This window comes from Scatophagus argus, chromosome 2 (assembly GCF_020382885.2).
Source record: "Scatophagus argus isolate fScaArg1 chromosome 2, fScaArg1.pri, whole genome shotgun sequence".
Lineage (NCBI taxonomy): Eukaryota > Metazoa > Chordata > Actinopteri > Scatophagidae > Scatophagus > Scatophagus argus.
Window position 1 is genome coordinate 12,504,404 of NC_058494.1, and position 18,292 is coordinate 12,522,695.

Below are 18,292 nucleotides of genomic sequence, written 5' to 3' on the forward strand. Positions count from 1 at the left end.
ACATAGCCTATCTGACATGTAATTTGAGCTGCAAAGCCTTTCAACTTCCACATAATTTACTCCAAAGCACAGGCGCAGTGCAGCCCATTAGCTGACACATCGTATCACAGACTGATTGTGCAAAGGAAGCATCAACAACAGCCACAGTGTAACGGCACAGGTTTCAAAATGCCTCCGAGTCTTGCTCACAAACACGTCTGTGTTGTTAATCATACTCCCAGATTCACTCTGCCGTTAGTCATTCCCTCATGTTCGTTTTAAATAATAACAATACCTTGACTTGGCTGATGAAATGTTCAGTACAGAGAAGCAGCATGTTTCTAACGCCTACTTCAGAAGTGACAGAAACCCTGGTAAATAAAGCCTTTAAGCATGTTAAGTAATGCTTAAGAAATATTTGTCCTCAGCGTTTTTAATAGCCACATATCTACAGACAGTGGTGGGATGTATTTGAGAATACTCATTTTATGCCACCTTATAAATGTGCTCCACTGCATTTCTTTGCATTTCATTCTACTTTTTACTCCACTAAATTTATCTGACAGCTACAGTTACTACTTACTGTTCAGATTAAGACGACCCACAACTCCTGGTCTTGTTTTGGATGTCTGTGAGCAGTCATGAGTTACACCAAAGAGACATTCTTCTCAGATGGTTTCCTTTAAATAACTCCTTAAGGCCCAAACAAACAAAAAAAATTCCAATATTTCACAATAAAACAACAACTGGGAAAAGTCAGGAATAAAATAAAAAGAAATTTGTGGATTTTTTTTCTTCTTCTTTTCCATCCTCTGCTCTCACATCCCTCGGATTTATCTAGTCTGGTGGACTAAACTAGCTAACTGTATATAGCTGAAAGAGCACCACCACAACAAACTGTAACTGAAAAATGCCACTTATGCATTACTTCGCACTTCACATTGTTTTAGTTGTGCTTTTACTTGAGTAAATTATCTGAGTACTTCCACCAATAGCTAATGAAACAACCTTGGGCACACAATATAATCCTGTGCACATTTCTGCCTCATTGTTTGAGCATGATTTGCATGCTGGTATAAATTCCACTTGCAGCAGTCTGAAACTGAGATCACAATTCACTCAGTGTAAAATCTGCAGGGCGAAACAGATCCAGTTACAAATCTGCAGCCTACAAGAACAATAGAGCAGAACTGCAGTTGTAGTGAGCTTGAACCGCGGCTGGCAGGTCATCGAGCTGCTCCCTGTTTCCATGTGTCAGCAAATGAGATGAAGTGTGGTACCGTGCACACAGGCCAGACCAGCACCAGCACAGTGAAACCTGCAAACCAGCCAGTTAGACCAGCAAGAGCTCAGAGAGATGATTAAATCAATGTCTTCAACCAATGTCTCTGTGTATGGTGCTGTTATTTAGCAAACAGTGACACAGGCAAGCAATTTAGCATAAATAAGAAACAAATGGCACTATCTTCCAAACAATTTGATTAGCTCATTAGTCCGTCAACAGAAAATGAAATTCATTTTGATAACCGTTTCAAGCTTTATATGTGCTGTTTTTCTTAGTGTTCTGTGAAAGTAAACTGAATTTGTTTGATGGTTGCACCAAAAAATGTTTAAAGGCGTCACCTTGGGATTTATGGGATTTAGGAATCAAACACCTGATGGCTTAATTGAGACAATAATCAACAGATTAATCGACAATGAAAATAATCAATAGTTGTAGTTTCATATTTTGCTGTTTCATACACTAAGGAAATTACATCATTTAGAGACTGTGCTCTTGTTAAACCGCTAGAAATCACCCAGGGAAACATCTACATTAACCTCATCAGGTAATAAAGCTTAGATTTATACTGTGAGGAAAAGTTCCACTGAAACAGAAAGCGTATCTGAGGACTTTTCAGAGGATAAATCAAGTCTGCTGAACAACAATGCAGCATTCGCTCATTATCGCTTTGAAGCTGCAAAAGTTGCTTTGACTTGCGGCCCATGTAAACGGCACTCCACGTGATGAGTACCTTCTACATCAAGAAGTCATAATGCTCCTCTTCGATTATTCATCTGTTTCTAGTTGGCCAAAGCCACAAGTGCAGCGGCTGTTAGATCTCATCACAAGCTCGGGAAAAAGACGTGGTGTCGCCCCTTGTTAGCAAAATTGATCAAAATCTAGTTTTTGGCGTTAGGGAAATCAATAACTCCTTCCTGATTATCATCAGGACACGCGGCTCCTGTTCTACAACCAAACATAGTGGTAAACGTAATAAACCTGGACAGCAGCAGGCAGGCAGACTGTACAGAACTGGGAGAAGGGTGCGAGATGATAGCTGTAGGCTACACATACATGCATGCATGCATTCAAATCCCCCCCATGAGTGCACGCACAACTCAAGAGACTGTTTATCCTGACAACTCTGTCCACAGCCTATTAGCTTACCACCCTCTCTCACACAGACGAATACTGCGGCAGCAGTGAGTGTGTGAGTGCAGAGGAAGAAGTTAGCTGGGATAAGATGGTGTGTGCTAGTGTGTCGCGGATGTAGTGTGCAAAACTACTCTGTGTGTGCGCATGCATGTGCTCGTGGGATCAGATAAGGAAGAAGTTTCATGACTGCGGCCCTTAAGAAAGAAAGGTCACCAGGATGTGAGAATCAGATACCTGGTTTTTTGACAGTGAAATGTGCGAGATGGCGTTTGCATGGTGAGTTCACAGATAAGGCTGAGAGTAACGGCACTGTATCTCATGACAACATGATGGACCCATTACTCAGTGGTACCTACACGTCCTCAGTCATGGGGTACTTAAGCTGTAAATTACAATCAACAGAGTAAGATAATTAATTCCTTGGATAGTCACCCCCTCCTGCTCCTAAAGCGCCTGAGGGAACTCTTCCATTTTGTGACTAGTCAGCGATATCCTTCATTCTTCAACATCATACCACAAAAACTATGTCAGTTGCCAACTTTTTATTCCACTTGGGAGGTAAAAAAAATTATACGTGCCTGGCCTGGATTTAAAACAGAGTCGTTTACCTCAGTGGTTTTTCCATCCTTGTCCTCAGTGTTTAGATTACAAGTCTGTTTCAGCCCATTTAAAGGGATTTGTGTAAATAAATCTGTAAAAAAACTGTAAATGTCTGCTTACATGAATACAGTAGGTACAGATGAATCAACAATCAACAGAACACTATTATAAGGGCATGTTGGAGCTCTATGGACAGCTCACATTCATCCACTGTTGTCACAGAGGAAAACAGCTCTTCGCTAGAGATGACCATGACTCCTACGATCCTTTGTCCTGCAGTTTCATACTTGAAGAGCTTGTAATCGTACTGACTGGACTGTTTGGACATGACAGCTCATTACCCCAGTCTGCTGCATCTGCTGCTCGGTGATGCCTCGACAACAGGCCTACATGCTCTGCAGTCGACTCATGGCTCGGCTGGATCAACATCTGTGGCCAAAATGACACATCATCCCCGTCTTTGCGGCACCCAAATCTCCCGGCTTCCCACGACAACACGGTTGTGTAACGACGTTAAAAATGAGGACGGAACACTATGACAATATGACACGGCCCAGAGATACATGCTGTGCTTAAGCAATAAATACGGTTTAATGAATGGGCCGCGTCTCCGCTGGCATGCCGTACAGTGGAATTTTACACTGAGATAAATGGAGCAGACAGATGAAGCTGCTGTTAACGGCGCTTCAATAACCGGGACCAAGAAGCTACTGTTTTGGTATGCAGGCCTGTGCTACTGTGATACTTTCAATTTGAAATGGTGAAAAAAAACGGTTAAGCTCTTGGGCCCGTCAATAGGCTCCATGCCACAACGCTGATATTCTGCTTAAAAACAATACACCTAAAAAAAACAAAAAACAAATAAAGCCCCAAACGCTTACCTGAACTCCTTTCCCATAATCAGAGCGGTGCGTTTATCGTCGCTGCCACACCAATCCGCCGTAAACGTCAACCGTATGTTATCAGCTAATTAAAATCTTAATAGACCACCGAGGACAAATACAGACCGAGCGTCCAACGCAGTGCCATCCTCCTGCCTCCGCCGTTCAACAGCACAGCTGGTCGCGAGGCTCCGCGAGCGGAAACGCTCGTGCGCGTGTGAGTGAACTGAATTCAGAGGAGGAAAAAGCCGACATTAGAGATCCGCTAAAACAACCATGACGGCCGCGCGGTGTAGCCGACGGTTCTACCGGGATGTGGTATGAACGGCAGCATCAATCATTGCGGGTAAACCATACGGAATGGCTGGCGTTCTGCGCCCTCTGTTGAGCACGAGGAGGGGCTCACCAATAAGGTTGCCGAACGTAACATGGTTGGCATGTCACGAACCAATGGCCGGTTCAGACTGCGGCATCCCTTGACGAAGGACAGAAAAGAAAGCCAATCACTGTAGAGCTTTATTCTCCGGGAGGGCGGGGCACACAGGTGTCAGACGGCCGTGTCCGCTTCAACGGATTTACAGGAGTTTATCTATGCATGGCAACTAAGCTTAATTACGTGACATACATGTTATACTGTATGTGTTAGTTTCAGTCAGTCTCTAGTTTCGTTAACACTAATATTATTATTTTCAGGTTGGAAAAAAAAACAGAAAAAAGAAAGAAAGAAATTATTGTCCGTAAACCTTTACAACTATGAACAAGACGGGCTTAAGTTAAATAAATAGTGAAATACATATTCAATACTGCTACTACTACTAATAATAATAATAGTAATAACAATCTGTGTGTCATTTTGGGAAGCTGAATCAGGTTCATCTGCTTGTCCGTTGTACAGGGCCAAGCAGATGAACCCTACTCTTTGTACTTACATAATCAAAGCATGTAACATTTTGAAAAGTCGTACGTATCTCTACCCTTTCTGGAATTGTCTTGAATTTGTCAATAGAGGTTTGATCCTGTGACTTTCATTTTGAACGGGACATCTGTAAATACAGTTCTGATTACATCCCTGTAACAAAACATTGTTTTTAAAAACACCTTGAGCTTTGGACTTTGACGGCTGTTCTCAGCCTTTGTACTGAGACCCCATGTAACACATCTAAGCACATTTTGAACTACATTTAGCCATCTGTCATCCGGACAGTTGTCCTTACTTTATTGCCATCAAGTGGATAAATTGTTTACTGCAGCTTCCCAGGTTCTTAAGCCATTGTGACAAGCAAATTGTGAAAATTCTCAGTGCTGTGTGGGAAATATCGTACAGATACTTGAAGAAAATTTAATATCTTACATGAGTATGGTACAATGAGTTATGATTCTTACAAATACTTTGGGGAGATACCAAAAGTACCAACAGTCTGTCATTAGTTGGTGTAAAAAGCGTGCATTTAATCACGAATTGCTCAATGAATTGTTTTTTGTTAAATAGTTATGTCTTTAGGTTAAATAAATGCAATAATTATCTGATATAATGGCAATATACTCGTGAGTAATTAAACAAGGCACTGAGGTCACATTCATTTGCTTTCCTGATGATTGGACAAATTAGCCAAATAAGTTGTTAAAAAAGAAAGCATATAGGTTATTCAATAAAACTTTCCAAATTAAAGGGAAGGAGCATTGCACAGAAGGAAATAAATTAGGCGTCGCGACAGCACTGGGATCAATTCAAAATGTTTTGTGCGGTTTTGTGAAAAACACAGGAGGAAACAGAGAAGAGGAGGTAGAAATAACCAGATGAGGCAGGAAATCCTCTTGGTTCACTGGCAGATCGTTTACTGGCGCCACCCCCTGTACAAGATTGTGTGACATCATGTCATTTTACCAATTTTCTTAAATTTCTTAAAATCCCATTGACCTTTACCCAAAATGCAGGAAACATGCCGAGCTTTCTATGGAGAACAGCGTTGATTGGTGTCAGACACTGTAGGAGTTAACTACCTCCAGAAGGTGGCAGTAATGCAACACCGAGGATGCAAGCTGTCGTTAAACGTCAAAGAAGAAGAGGAATCTCGGCGGCCTCACGCACATTGATATCGGCGGGACATAAAATATCAAAGCAAGGTGATACTGCAATGTCTTTGTACTTTTCACACTCAACTCACCAGTGTGTAGATATATCTAATAGTTATTGGTAGAGAAATGTTTTGAATACTCTGTCGTAGTAGCTAGAATTTGGGCTTTGAGATTTGCTTTTGTAGTTGACATGCTAACGTTAACGTCATTAACATTAGCTTCTTTTTGAGCTAGCCAGTTTACGCTACCTTTAGCTATCTGGTTATAGAGAGTATTTTTCTTTCTCTGAATACCCATTAACTATGCAATACCACGCATCTAACGGTGTGGCAATAGAAACGCTAGTAACTAAGCAATAATATTTGTTTTACGCAATTGGCATGTCCAGTCCAACTGTTAGCTGCTAGCTTGATGACTAGCCCGTTTGAATGAAGGAGAGAAGAGGAATCCATTGTTTATGAGTGTGCCGTCTATGTCCGGTACACCGGTCAAATATTTTATTGACTTGACGTGATTGTTGGAGCTAAACGGGTCCTGTTTATTAAGTTGGGCGTCAAAAACTACACAAACATGCTAATATCAGCTTCATACACCTAAGAATTAATTACTTTTAATGCGCACCGCGGCTGCGGCCTGCTAACGCTAGCCTAATTATTCTGGCTGCTAACCTGGCTAATGTACGAGATGGCTGAATGGGTTCCGGATCATGGTAGCATCAAGCTAGTATCAACGTTTTTTTTTCTTTCTTTTAAGTCTTTCTGTAAACAGTGCATTCATTACTCACAGTTATTCTCGATATTAAGCTATTCATAGCACAGGTGTATGTGGACTCATAATGACAACGAGTGTTCAAGAAGAAGTTATGAGACATAGATTTGCATCCTGTCCACACAGATGGCTGAGACCGACGCTGATAATGAACTTCTGGATTATGAGGAAGATGAGGAGCCCCAGGGAGCTCCCGAGAGTGGGACCCCAGCAAACAAGAAGGAGGTAAAGGGGTCCTATGTATCCATCCACAGCTCCGGCTTCAGGGACTTTCTCCTCAAACCAGAGCTGCTCCGTGCCATTGTTGACTGTGGTTTTGAGCATCCTTCAGAAGGTGAATAACACTTTTTGGTTGTCTTACACCTCCACACAAACTCCTTCTAATTCTCATATTGTTGCCATATCCTGATTTTGTGTTAATCATAGAGCACTATGGAAATTTTCACTCACTTGTAATTGGCCTTTCCCCCCCCCAGTGCAACATGAGTGTATTCCCCAAGCTATCCTTGGCATGGACATCCTGTGTCAGGCGAAGTCTGGTATGGGAAAGACAGCAGTATTTGTACTGGCCACCCTGCAGCAGATTGAACCTGTGGATGGTCAGGTAAGTTGGTCATTATATATTAAAAAAAAACAGCAACTAAGTTTTGAATCAAAATGTGGATTTGAAGAATTGTTACTCCCATATAATGCACTAGAGAAGGTCTAAGCAGTTAGTGACATTAATGTCCTTATTCCTTTTTTTTTTCAGGTGTCTGTCCTTGTAATGTGCCACACACGAGAGCTGGCTTTCCAGATCAGCAAAGAGTATGAGCGCTTCTCCAAGTACATGCCTAGTGTCAAGGTGTCTGTGTTCTTCGGTGGCCTTGCCATCAAGAAGGACGAGGAAGTCCTGAAGAAGAACTGCCCTCACATTGTTGTAGGAACTCCAGGACGTACTCTGGCCCTCATCCACAACAAGAGCCTCAGCTTGAAGAACATCAAACACTTTGTGCTTGACGAGTGCGATAAGATGCTGGAGCAGCTGGGTGAGTGATGCTGCCTTTACATAATAAGAAGTTTGCTCACTGGGAGGTTAGATGCAGAGTCTAGTGCTGACAGTTGCATAAGCAAAATGCAGCGCATAATTTCTTCACATTCTTCTGCAACAACATGATGGGATTTACTGTTGCTCAGTTGATGTTTTCTGGTCATTGACTGGTAATATGGCTGCACGTGTTACTTTGACACACACTGTTCTCATTGGTTGCATGTGGAAAGATCAGTGAGAACAGAGGTTAAAGTTGAAACAATGTGAACTCAGAAGCAGTTTTGAGTCTGAGAGTTATTAAGCAAGCTGACACATGCGACTGAGTTGCCAGGTTGAAACTATTGAAACTACACCTTGTTTGTGAGCATTTCTGCCTTACTCATTTTCTTGTTTGTTTTTTTTTTTTTTTTAACCAGCAGTGGTAGTTGATGAAGGCAAAAATTCCCATGATTGCACACTACTTAGGTCTTTTGTTTTTACTGAGAGACCACAAGCAGCAGAAATTACGTTCTTTGTGTTTAAGGCAAAAGTGGGTTTTGGGTGACCTAATTTAACTGTGCGCTTTTATTATACACATGGATAAAGTGCTGTTGTTTTCTGTTCATTTTATTTATTTGTTTATTATTTTTCTGACAGACATGAGGCGTGACGTGCAGGAAATCTTCAGGCTGACACCCCATGAGAAGCAGGTTATGATGTTTAGTGCAACGCTGAGCAAGGAGATCCGCCCTGTTTGCCGCAAGTTCATGCAGGATGTGAGTTATCTTCAAGATTTACTGATGTTTTAATTGAATGTACTCTGCTTTATTTAGCTAGATGTTTATTTAGCTTTCCTCCAGCTTAGCTTAGAGATGGAAGATGCTAGTTAGAAGCACTTTAAGGTTGTCTTAGACAATGTAAATTTAATTGTGTACGTACAGATCGGCAGTCTCTATATTAATGAAAATGTGTATATCATTATTACATGACCATTTAGATCTGTTTTCACTGGAAGAAACAGTTAAAGGTCTTTATAGTTTTTCTACCACAGGGATGTCGATGCATTCATCCAATTGGTCAAAAACTTGTTCAGTGCTGAAAATTCCCAAGTAGCTTTGCCATCCTAAAAATGTATTCTAGCTGTTTTACGTAAAGTGGCATTTTAATGTGTGCAAAGGCCAGTGAGGCAGTTCTAGATCTTTAATGGCTTCACCCTTTTCTATTTTTGTACAAATAGCTAGAAGTAGTAGCTGATTTTTGCTGGTTAGAGCCCCAGAAAGAAAAAGAGCAACGATTGTTCTGATGACTTCGCTGAAAAGGAGACCCTAACAAACAACAGAGAAAAAATATCTTGATGACTGAGGTTATGGTTTTAGCACACTTTTCAGTTGACTAATACATTGTGTCTCTTATGTGCCTCTTAAGGTTCCCTTAGTTATATTTATGTGCAATCAGCAAGTGAGATAGTTTAGGTTGTCCAGTGTTTGTTGCAAAGTCCCTCTTAGCTTTGCCCTCTTATGGCTGTCAGTGTCACAAATGGTCATATCAGAGGGGTAAAGTGATCCTCCTCGGCAGATTTGGCTTTGTCAGGACAGTCACTCCTCCTGACTCTGCTGCAGTCCAGGAGAACAGGTTCAGTGAGCCACCGTGCAGATCAGTTGTCATGTATGGCGATGCTGACTTTTTTTTTTCTTTCATCCTTCACTTTATGGTCTTTACCATGTTGTTCATGGGTATGCAACATGTTTCTGATGTGGTCTGGAGAGACACATGTTTTTGTGAGAGAGAATAATGTTGCACTCCTGTCTCTTGCTGTGTAGCCCATGGAAGTCTTTGTGGATGATGAGACCAAGCTGACACTCCATGGCTTACAGCAGTATTACTGCAAGTTGAAGGACAGTGAGAAGAACCGGAAGCTCTTCGACCTGCTTGATGTGCTTGAGTTCAACCAGGTATAGTTGGAAGTCATTTCGGAGATACTGATCCGGAATCAGTTATGCTTGTATTTATTGTTGCATTTAATTCTTTGTGAAAGGGATCAATATTAAGGTTTGTACATACGCAGCCTTGTTCTGCTAATAATTTTTTTTTTTAAAGTTTTTGATGATGATTTGAGCTTGTCTGAATTGCTGCCTTTGCCATTCGCAGAAAAAAAATACGCAAGCCTTCTCTTTTGTCTCCTTTTAGGTGGTGATCTTTGTTAAGTCAGTGCATCGCTGTGTGGCTCTGTCCCAGCTGCTGGTGGAGCAGAATTTCCCTGCTATTGCCATCCACAGGGGCATGGCACAGGAGGAGCGGTAGGTGCTGCTGATTTTTTTTTTTTTTTTTCCTCTTCCAATTCTCATCTTGTTGTTCACAGTTAAAATACTGTATGTTTTAATCTACAGTCACTATTTTAAATTCTAACTTAAATTGTGGGTGGACAACGCCAGCATTGTACTCAAGCCTAAGTATAAAATCTAACTTACCAATGTGGAATTTACAACTAAGTGTGTATGGAGTTTGAGAGGCTGGTAGTTGTGCTCAGTCTCTCTCACTTTGGAATATTATCTTTCTTACTCCTTTTTCTGTTCCCTCCTCAAAAGGTTGTCCCGGTACCAGCAGTTTAAAGACTTCCAGCGGCGGATCTTAGTTGCAACCAACCTGTTTGGCCGAGGCATGGATATTGAGCGGGTCAACATTGTCTTCAACTATGACATGCCGGAAGATTCTGACACATACCTCCACAGAGTGAGTTATTATACCAGCTATTATGCAGTTTTATGTCATCTGTCAGATATCTGTGTATTTTCATTTGCAAAACAAACAAAAATCGCATGCAGATTGTTTGGTCATTTGAGTAGAGCCCATTTTAATGACCTAACCTCTTTCTCTGTACCTCAGGTGGCCCGTGCTGGCAGGTTTGGGACCAAAGGCCTGGCTATCACCTTTGTGTCGGACGAGACTGATGCCAAGACCCTGAATGATGTCCAGGATCGCTTTGAGGTCAACGTAGCTGAGCTACCCGAGGAGATTGATATCTCCTCCTACAGTACGTTATGTTGTTGCTCACAAGCTATTTTGCACTTGATGATGCCCACTTTCAGTAACCAAGTTTATGTACCGTATGTACACTAATACCCTGGTATTTAAACAGTTTTTTTTTTTTGGGAGACCCATTTAGTTGTTTACACGTGTGCATCATCTCTTCACTATTAACAAGACAATGTTGACCACACAAGACTTGTAACGGTGAGAAAACATTGAAACTGAACGAAACGGAAAATCAGAATCAGAAATCAATGTGCTCAACCTAAACTGCTGGGAGAGTTCGGGGGAGTAGAAAACATAGAAACTGGGCTGGACTGAGCTGAAGACACGGTTGTATAGCATTTGAAATAAGATTTGGTTACCATTAAAATAACTCCTCATGATATTAGTGTACATGTCAACCTACATGTGGATTACCAACTCTGCTGAAGGAGGCTAATAATTAAGCTTTATCCAACTGTAAAACACAGGAAAATGATTACTGTGCTGTGTTAATGCACTGACCTGACATGCCATCTGATATCCTGTGTATAAAAGCACATCACATTATTTTCCTTCACATCTTGTAATCTCATGTTAAAAACTTTCCTTTTTCTCTTTGCAGTTGAACAGTCCAGATGAGTCAGAGGTGTCTCTCCAGTGAAGATTGTGTGTGCCCCTTGGTGTCGTTGTAATTTCATGGAGGAAATAAAAAACAACTCTTACTTTATAGTCAGCCTCCCAACCATAAATGTTTGCAAGTTCATAATCCTAAAACTTTTATTTTATCCCGCCTTTGCAGAGTGCTTGTTTAGTGATTTCCTTGTTAAAACCATGGATATTGTTTTGGTTGAAGAAATAAAGTTTTTATACCTTATTTTATGGTGTTCGATTTAATTTTGCACATGTTTTTGAACATTTAAGTATGTTGCATGATACATTACATTCAGTACTACAACAGTATCATTTAATACCGACTGTGTTGTGCCGAGATGTCAGTTAATCATCCTCACAAGCAGAGGGCGCCATCATCATACATAGAAGACTCAGTCATTGTTTACCCCAACAGTTGCCTAAGTTAATCTGACTGTCAGTTTTGAAACTGTACAAGTTGAAACAAAATCACTCATGAAACTTGAGCTCAGCTGCCCATTCTGTCATGTGGATGGACCAACCAAAGCTTCCGACTGCCACACTGCTGTGTCTTAATCCACAGAAGTGTATGAATATAATATTATACAAATTTGGATCCAAAGAAAGAAAATATATTGACGCCATACAGTGCGATCCAAAAACTCTCATGTTAGATTTGTGTAAGACATTGCTCTAAGCTGCATTTAATACACAATCAAGAAATAAGTTGGCATTGGTCCAGTCCTCCCTGAACACTTATCAGTTCCAGGTAATGTTCCTAATCTACCAGTTTGTGACATGGCGGGAACAGTGCCATTCACCTCTGTGCGTAAATGTACTGTTGATTGGCTTGTTGTTTCAGCATGCTCCAAAAAAGGAAAGCCTGTGCTTGTGTTAGTCACATGCTGATTCTTTGTCTGCAGTTTATACTGCTTTATATAAAACTGCTTGTTACTGAGTAGTCACAATGCATTGTGGGACATGGAGTCATCCAACATCACAGTATGTGTTGTTACTGTTTCAGGTGAGATGATCCTTGTGCACTGCTGTCATGGTTACAAGGTTTCAGTGCTAAACAAAGTGCTTTGTTGCTTATTTTCTTCTCAGGCTGATTCCACGGTCTCAAAAAAGAAAAGCTATATATATATATATCCTCAACACCTGAACCAGCAATCAGCCCGAAGTGGAGGTGGAGCTGAAGTTCATGGGTGCTGCTGGGCTCTAATTTAGGTCCCAGGCTTGTAAAAACGGGAGCAGGCAAGTGTACAATCCACTCCAGTCAAGCAATAATATCACAATAAGGGTTTCCTTTATGGTTGTGATCCGAGGCGGCCCTTCCTGCCTGCAGTTTGACAATCAGACGGGTCCCTCTGGTCGTCACTCAATTGGAGCCGGGTGAGAAAAATGGCTCCTGGTCTAGACATGTCTTTCTTCGTCAAGAAAGTTGACCTCGTCACATTAGAATAATAAAAAAAAAATCATCCCCAGTACTAGTCGATGAACTTGTGTGTATCCCCGTACATCCAGTGCTGTGGAGGGAGGGCCACTTCATTGAGGTGGCCACAGTCATTGCTGCATTTACATGACTGGATGAACATGGCCGACTTCTGGAAACGCTCGCCGTCTGGGCAGACAAAGGTCACGGGTACAGTGCGTGTGCGGCGTGGCGAGCAACACCGTCCATCCGTACACATGCCACAGTAGTTAGGCCGGTAGAGGCGGACACTCATACATTCTCCATAGGACAGACGGATGGGCTCCGGGGCTTTCTGGGCTGGGGTGCACTTTTTCTCTGCCTGCGGTTGGATGGTAAAAGCACAGAGATGAATGTCTATGTCTGTCTTGTTCCTCATTGGCTTCAGTAGCAAAATTCACCAAAGCAAGTTAAAAATATATATATATATGTATATTTGATCAAACTTCAAAAGAGGTATCTATATGTATGGAAGTACTTATACATATTAAATATTTATGCATGTTTTTCTTTTCCTGATTTGTGTATACATTATTTTGGCTGACTCTGTATACATCTAATAAACTTTGACTTTTGTCTGCCCTCTCTCCTTTTACATAACAGCAGATTTAAGCAGCTTTGTGCTCCGATTCATCAGCTTCACACTAAGAGGGCCACACCTCACCTTGTTATGTGTGTTATGTTTATTTAATATTCGAGTGTGATCTTCTGTTAAACACACCAACACCTGATGATTGTTCTTGGCACCAGAAATTTTAACTGAGCAGAGCAGAGAAATAAGCTCTTCGTGTGTGTGTCCGACATGGAGGATTAATATAGACACAGCACTTCCCTGGACGCTGAGTACACAGACGGGGCCAAGCTATGGACAGTTGCTTGGCAGGAATGGCGGGGGTGGGGGGGGCTATATTTAAAAAGGCGCCTGCCTGCCACAAAACACCGCTGAGTAAATCAGCACAGCCCAGTTCCCACTGGATGAAGAGCTTCCCGAAAGTACTGCTAAGATAATCTCTTTTCTTAAGCTCGGGATAAAGATGGCTTTAGCACTGAGAGAATATTTACTCAGGGCCAGAACATCTAATTTTTCATTCTTTGTAGAACTTATTTCACATGTTCAGCCTGTGATCTTCTCTGCTCTTTAAAGTGACAACCAAGCAGCCATAGGAAAGCAAAACTGCACAGGTATTGTTTTTTCCCTGCATAGTCAGACATGGACAGATAAGAGGTGAAATAATTTCATATTGATAAGTGTTATCACAAGGCATTTATGTTTTACTGTGTGAGAGATAAGTTACTGAGACACGAAGGCCTGAATAATTGACCTATGCTCCATGGCAACCTCTGTCTCCGTCAGTTCAAGTCAAGTTCAGTCTACTTCACCTGGGTCGGGACAGTCAGGCCATGGCATGGTCGTATGGTACAGATTCTCGTCTCTCTCTCCAGCTTGCATTGCGGGTTCTTGTTGGTGATACGAGAAGAAATGCCCATCCCACAGCTCCGGGAACACTGGGACCAGTCAGTGGTCTGGACTGGACACTTCCTGTCCTTCAAGTGGTTCCACACTGAGTATTGGTATTGGTTTGAAGGCAAGATGAAACAAAAGAAATATCATTAACATCATTTCAATTTAACTCGAGACACCAGGGAACCAGTGGTCTGATTGATTGCATGAGGGTTTGAGGATTAACAGGATAGAAACAACAAACAAAAAACTTGTTCTACTACAGAATATATTATGTTTCTTTTCACTCTAATCTTTGCTTTTTAGCCATACTAGCAATATGAATTATAGATGGCAATTTCAGCCTGTTTGTCAGTCCACCACTCTGATCCAGATCGAAATATCTTTTAATTCTTTTAATTCCATCAACTCTGATAGAGAGTCACGGTGCCTAGATTATAGATATTAATGATTCTATTGATGCATGGACGTTTTCTATAGCACCACTGGCAGGTAGACATTTTTTACCTTTTAGAGATGTATCGACAAACTGTGGACGGATGCTAGAATTCTCATTGTGAGCATGTTACGGTGAGAATTAGCATTTGGCTAATTACAGCTTCTCGAGCTGCTAGCATGGCTGCTGACTCATGTCTTCTTGTGATTGGTTGAATAATCACTGTTTGGTTGAACTTTCAGTTATGCAATCAATGATGAGAACCAATAAGAACCACTACTAGACTACACCTTCACTTTGCTAACATTTTCTTTTTCGTTTTCTTTGTATCAGTATTTCAATAATTCTTGATCACTACTCTCACCAGGCAGGTGTTTGTAGCCATGTTCGTTCTCCCAGTTGTTGGACTTGACCTCTGCAAGCTCATTGGCTAGCTCATTTTCAGCGTGGTGCGGCGCAGGGTGTTGTCGAGGTCTGAGCAGGTGCTGTTGTGGTGGAGGCAGCTGAGATATGAGATAAGATAAGACAATGCTGTTAGTGCCCGATTCATCTGTGCTGCGGCCTTGCCTATCTGCTGTGTGTTTTTCACAGCGCTGCTCACATCGTGGCACCCTGATTATCAGCGTGTTACTTCAGGGCAGTCAGTCAGAGGAGAAACCCTTTACTTACCTACACATATGTGGATCTTGCAAATTTTAACCGAGCTTCCATAACACTGTATTCCCACTTTACCCTTTATAGACCACTCTGATTTTACTGTAAAGTGTGTAGAGTTCAATGATAGCATTTGCTTCTCAAAAATAAGACTGGACCATACAAAACAAAATAAGTTAAAGAGAGTCTCTCGACACGGTATCAAAACAAACAAACAAACAAACAAACAAATATTCTGTGGCTCTAGCTCTCAATTGCAATGATTTGTTGCTTTTCCTCATCTTATGTGATATTATATATAATATATATATAATATATATATATATATATATATATATATATATATATATATATAATTTTAATGTTTCCTGTTTTGTAGAAATGGATCTTATATCCCTGTTGCATTCGTTTTCTGTTGCAGGTGATGAACTGTAACTCTACTGCTGAACAAATTCAGTTTTTGTCAGTCACTTAGAGAGACATTTGTCATTTGTCAAAAAAAAACAAACAAAACAACAACAAATAAATAAATAACAAACCTGGTTCTTATCTGGGAGTCGCCAGGTGCCCTTATTGCAGTCCACGCTGAAGCAGCACTGCCCAGGTATCCTGACTAGCCGTGGGAATGGGCAGGAGGGGGAGGCCGGTGGCAGCTTGTTGTTACAGAGAGGAGCGCAGCCAACAGCACCATCGATGCAGGTGCACTGGTGTTTACAGCCGGCACGGAAACTCTCACCATTCTGGTAGATCCTGCCGTTGTATTCGCATGTGCGTCCTTCTGATTTTGCTAGAAAAACATTTTACTCAGCTCAAATAAAACATAACATATAAAGACTTGCAAATAAAGTGTAGCGAGATTTCGTGCAGATTGGTCATATAAACAACTAAACTGTTGTTATGCACAAACTGTTGCATAAATCAAAGTGCAGCAGGGTTTTTCCTGGCACAGACCACAGATTAGGCATCTCAAAGGTGCATCACTCTACAGGAAATGCTAGTCTACAGGTGAAGCTTCAGCTTGCAGTGGGCATGTTAACAGGTAACAGCTGAAACGATCCCCGTTGAAACGATCCCTGTTGTGCAAAGTTTGTTCCGACTTTAACAAAACACACAACAATGACTTCACACTGCACCAGTTCACAGACCCACACAGAGGACCACCAACATCAAAAGGTCAGTGGAAATAAGGAGACAGGAAGTGTCAGACTCCTTGTCTCCAAAGCATGGAAGAACCTGCTATTCATAGTTAGTGGGGCAACCCTGGCATGGTGCAGATGGACAGTGTATTTTTATCACTGAAACCCCCTGCTGCTCCCATAAAACATCTGTTGCTCATTAAAATACCCCGTCTTGTTCCCGGATGTCTGAGGTTACATGTTGTTTGATCATTGCGTGGCTTTGGCTTTATGGAGAGGAGCGTAAAATTACATCGTTGCACAGATATCATGTCCCTTTGGCTTTTACGGCACATCATACTCATCATATTTATAAGCCCTCCACTGGGTTGACATGAACAGGGGAAGGTGCAAAAAGCTGTAGAAAGCAGACATTTTCAAAGCGAAATTCCTTCGCTCCAAACTGACACTGTTCTCCTCTCTCACCTCGGCAGATGCCCCAGGCTGTGGCCACATCGTTGCCGTAATTGCACACCAGCCCTTTGTGGTGGTCACAAGGCCTCATAGGGCTGCAGTCCTGGTTAAGCTGCGCAGCACACACCTTGCAACAACCACATACATCTGGCACAGTGCTAACACCTGGAGGGCAAACCACATGCTCCTTGGGGCATTCACACACCTCAGGGCAGCTAGCAGTCACCTGGAGGGAATAGAGAGGGAGATCCCATAGTTAGACTAAAGGCTAGACTAAGGAGCTGTGACACATTCATTTCTGATTCTGTATTTTCTCCTGTGATCCCCAGGGTTTGTGACTGTTTTGGAACTGTTCCACAGACAAAGCACTGCAGTTCGCCCCCACTGTAAGTCAAGCCACTGCTGGCCCATCAGCCAGTCAGTGCGCAGACAGGACAGAGTTTGTACCCAGTCCCCCTGCTGGCTTGTGATTTGAGTCATCGCTCAGCACTAGAGCCAACTTGTTCCAGTTCGTAGGAATCAACATGTTACTGTACTTAAAAAAAGGAGGACAAGAGTAGACATGCTGATTACTAGAAAGACAATCAACTTCGCAAGAACCGCATTTTTCAATTATTATTATTATTATTATTGTTATTATTACTAATAATAACAATTATTAGTTTTTGAAGATGAAAGGTGTTTGAAAGCTTCTCTAAAAATAGATTTGAGTTTTATACCGGGGGATGGTTGTTCATACCTCGGAGATAAAAGTTTAATCACATTTTGGCCCGACAGACCACACAACATGACAGATTACACATTAAACCAATCTTAATCTATAAGTAGAAGACTGGCTCACCCGCTGGGAGAAACATCTTACCTGTGCGATGACGGCTGTTGTCAGTACAGTCAGGTAGATCAGAAATGCCATGATTACCCTGTGACAAGTTGAGTAAAAATAAAAATAAAACAGTATCGTCAAACTGCAATCTACAGAACGATTGTTAGTCTAAAACAGTGTCACACTGACACACAGTCTCCTTTCGGACCGCAGTCCCTCTTTTTCTACCAGGATAAGAGTCTAAACTCTGATTTATACTCGCTGTGTGCCTCATACAGACCCCGCCCCTCTTCTGACGTCTAACCAATCCCAGCACACAGGCAGCAGCCGAGACACTCAAAGGGGGCGTGGCTTAACCAAGGGGGTAGGTGCTGATTGGAAGGCGTGTTTTGGAATGAATGCAGCCATTCATAAAATTCGCAGTGGCGCTCTGTATTTACTTCATGGGTTAAAAATGAAAATGTAACAGGCGCTTTTAAG

At 41.8% G+C, this 18,292-nt stretch overlaps 3 protein-coding genes across 3 annotated transcripts in view; 1 reads left to right on the plus strand and 2 right to left on the minus strand.

Annotated features, from left to right (window-relative positions):
• Positions 1-4,270, minus strand: part of LOC124070369 (EVI5-like protein) — a 30,094-nt gene extending 25,824 nt beyond the window's left edge. Inside the window, 1 exon segment of the mRNA XM_046410235.1 lies at positions 3,880-4,270. The gene's annotated coding sequence lies outside the window, so the exon portion shown is untranslated.
• Positions 4,271-5,846: 1,576 nt separating this feature from the next.
• Positions 5,847-11,618, plus strand: LOC124070382 (ATP-dependent RNA helicase DDX39A). The gene is made up of 10 exons (XM_046410262.1): positions 5,847-6,003; positions 6,850-7,057; positions 7,200-7,327; positions 7,475-7,751; positions 8,390-8,508; positions 9,553-9,684; positions 9,920-10,029; positions 10,318-10,462; positions 10,616-10,763; positions 11,367-11,618. Exons 2-10 carry the CDS (start codon positions 6,850-6,852, stop codon positions 11,381-11,383), a joined length of 1,284 nt encoding a protein of 427 aa, XP_046266218.1. The 5' UTR covers positions 5,847-6,003; the 3' UTR covers positions 11,384-11,618.
• Positions 11,612-18,045, minus strand: LOC124070391 (CCN family member 1-like). The gene is made up of 6 exons (XM_046410273.1): positions 17,852-18,045; positions 17,002-17,215; positions 15,940-16,187; positions 15,111-15,249; positions 14,229-14,410; positions 11,612-13,170 (listed from the first exon to the last, which is right to left on the minus strand). The coding sequence occupies exons 1-6, from the start codon at positions 17,900-17,902 to the stop codon at positions 12,865-12,867; spliced, it is 1,140 nt and encodes a 379-aa protein (XP_046266229.1). The 5' UTR covers positions 17,903-18,045; the 3' UTR covers positions 11,612-12,864.
• Positions 18,046-18,292: the final 247 nt, after the last annotated feature.

Excerpts from the sequence above, each read along its gene's own strand:
- LOC124070391 (XM_046410273.1), bottom strand. The coding sequence starts at position 17,902 with ATGGCATTTCTGATCTACCTGACTGTACTGACAACAGCCGTCATCGCA. Across the intron at positions 17,216-17,851 it reads CAACAGCCGTCATCGCACAG|GTGACTGCTAGCTGCCCTGA; the intron begins GTAAGATGTTTC and ends TATTCCCTCCAG. Across the intron at positions 14,411-15,110 it reads TGGCTACAAACACCTGCCTG|TGTGGAACCACTTGAAGGAC; the intron begins GTGAGAGTAGTG and ends ACCAATACTCAG.
- LOC124070382 (XM_046410262.1), top strand. The coding sequence starts at position 6,850 with ATGGCTGAGACCGACGCTGATAATGAACTTCTGGATTATGAGGAAGAT. Across the intron at positions 7,058-7,199 it reads TTTTGAGCATCCTTCAGAAG|TGCAACATGAGTGTATTCCC; the intron begins GTGAATAACACT and ends TCCCCCCCCCAG. Across the intron at positions 10,030-10,317 it reads GGCATGGCACAGGAGGAGCG|GTTGTCCCGGTACCAGCAGT; the intron begins GTAGGTGCTGCT and ends CCTCCTCAAAAG.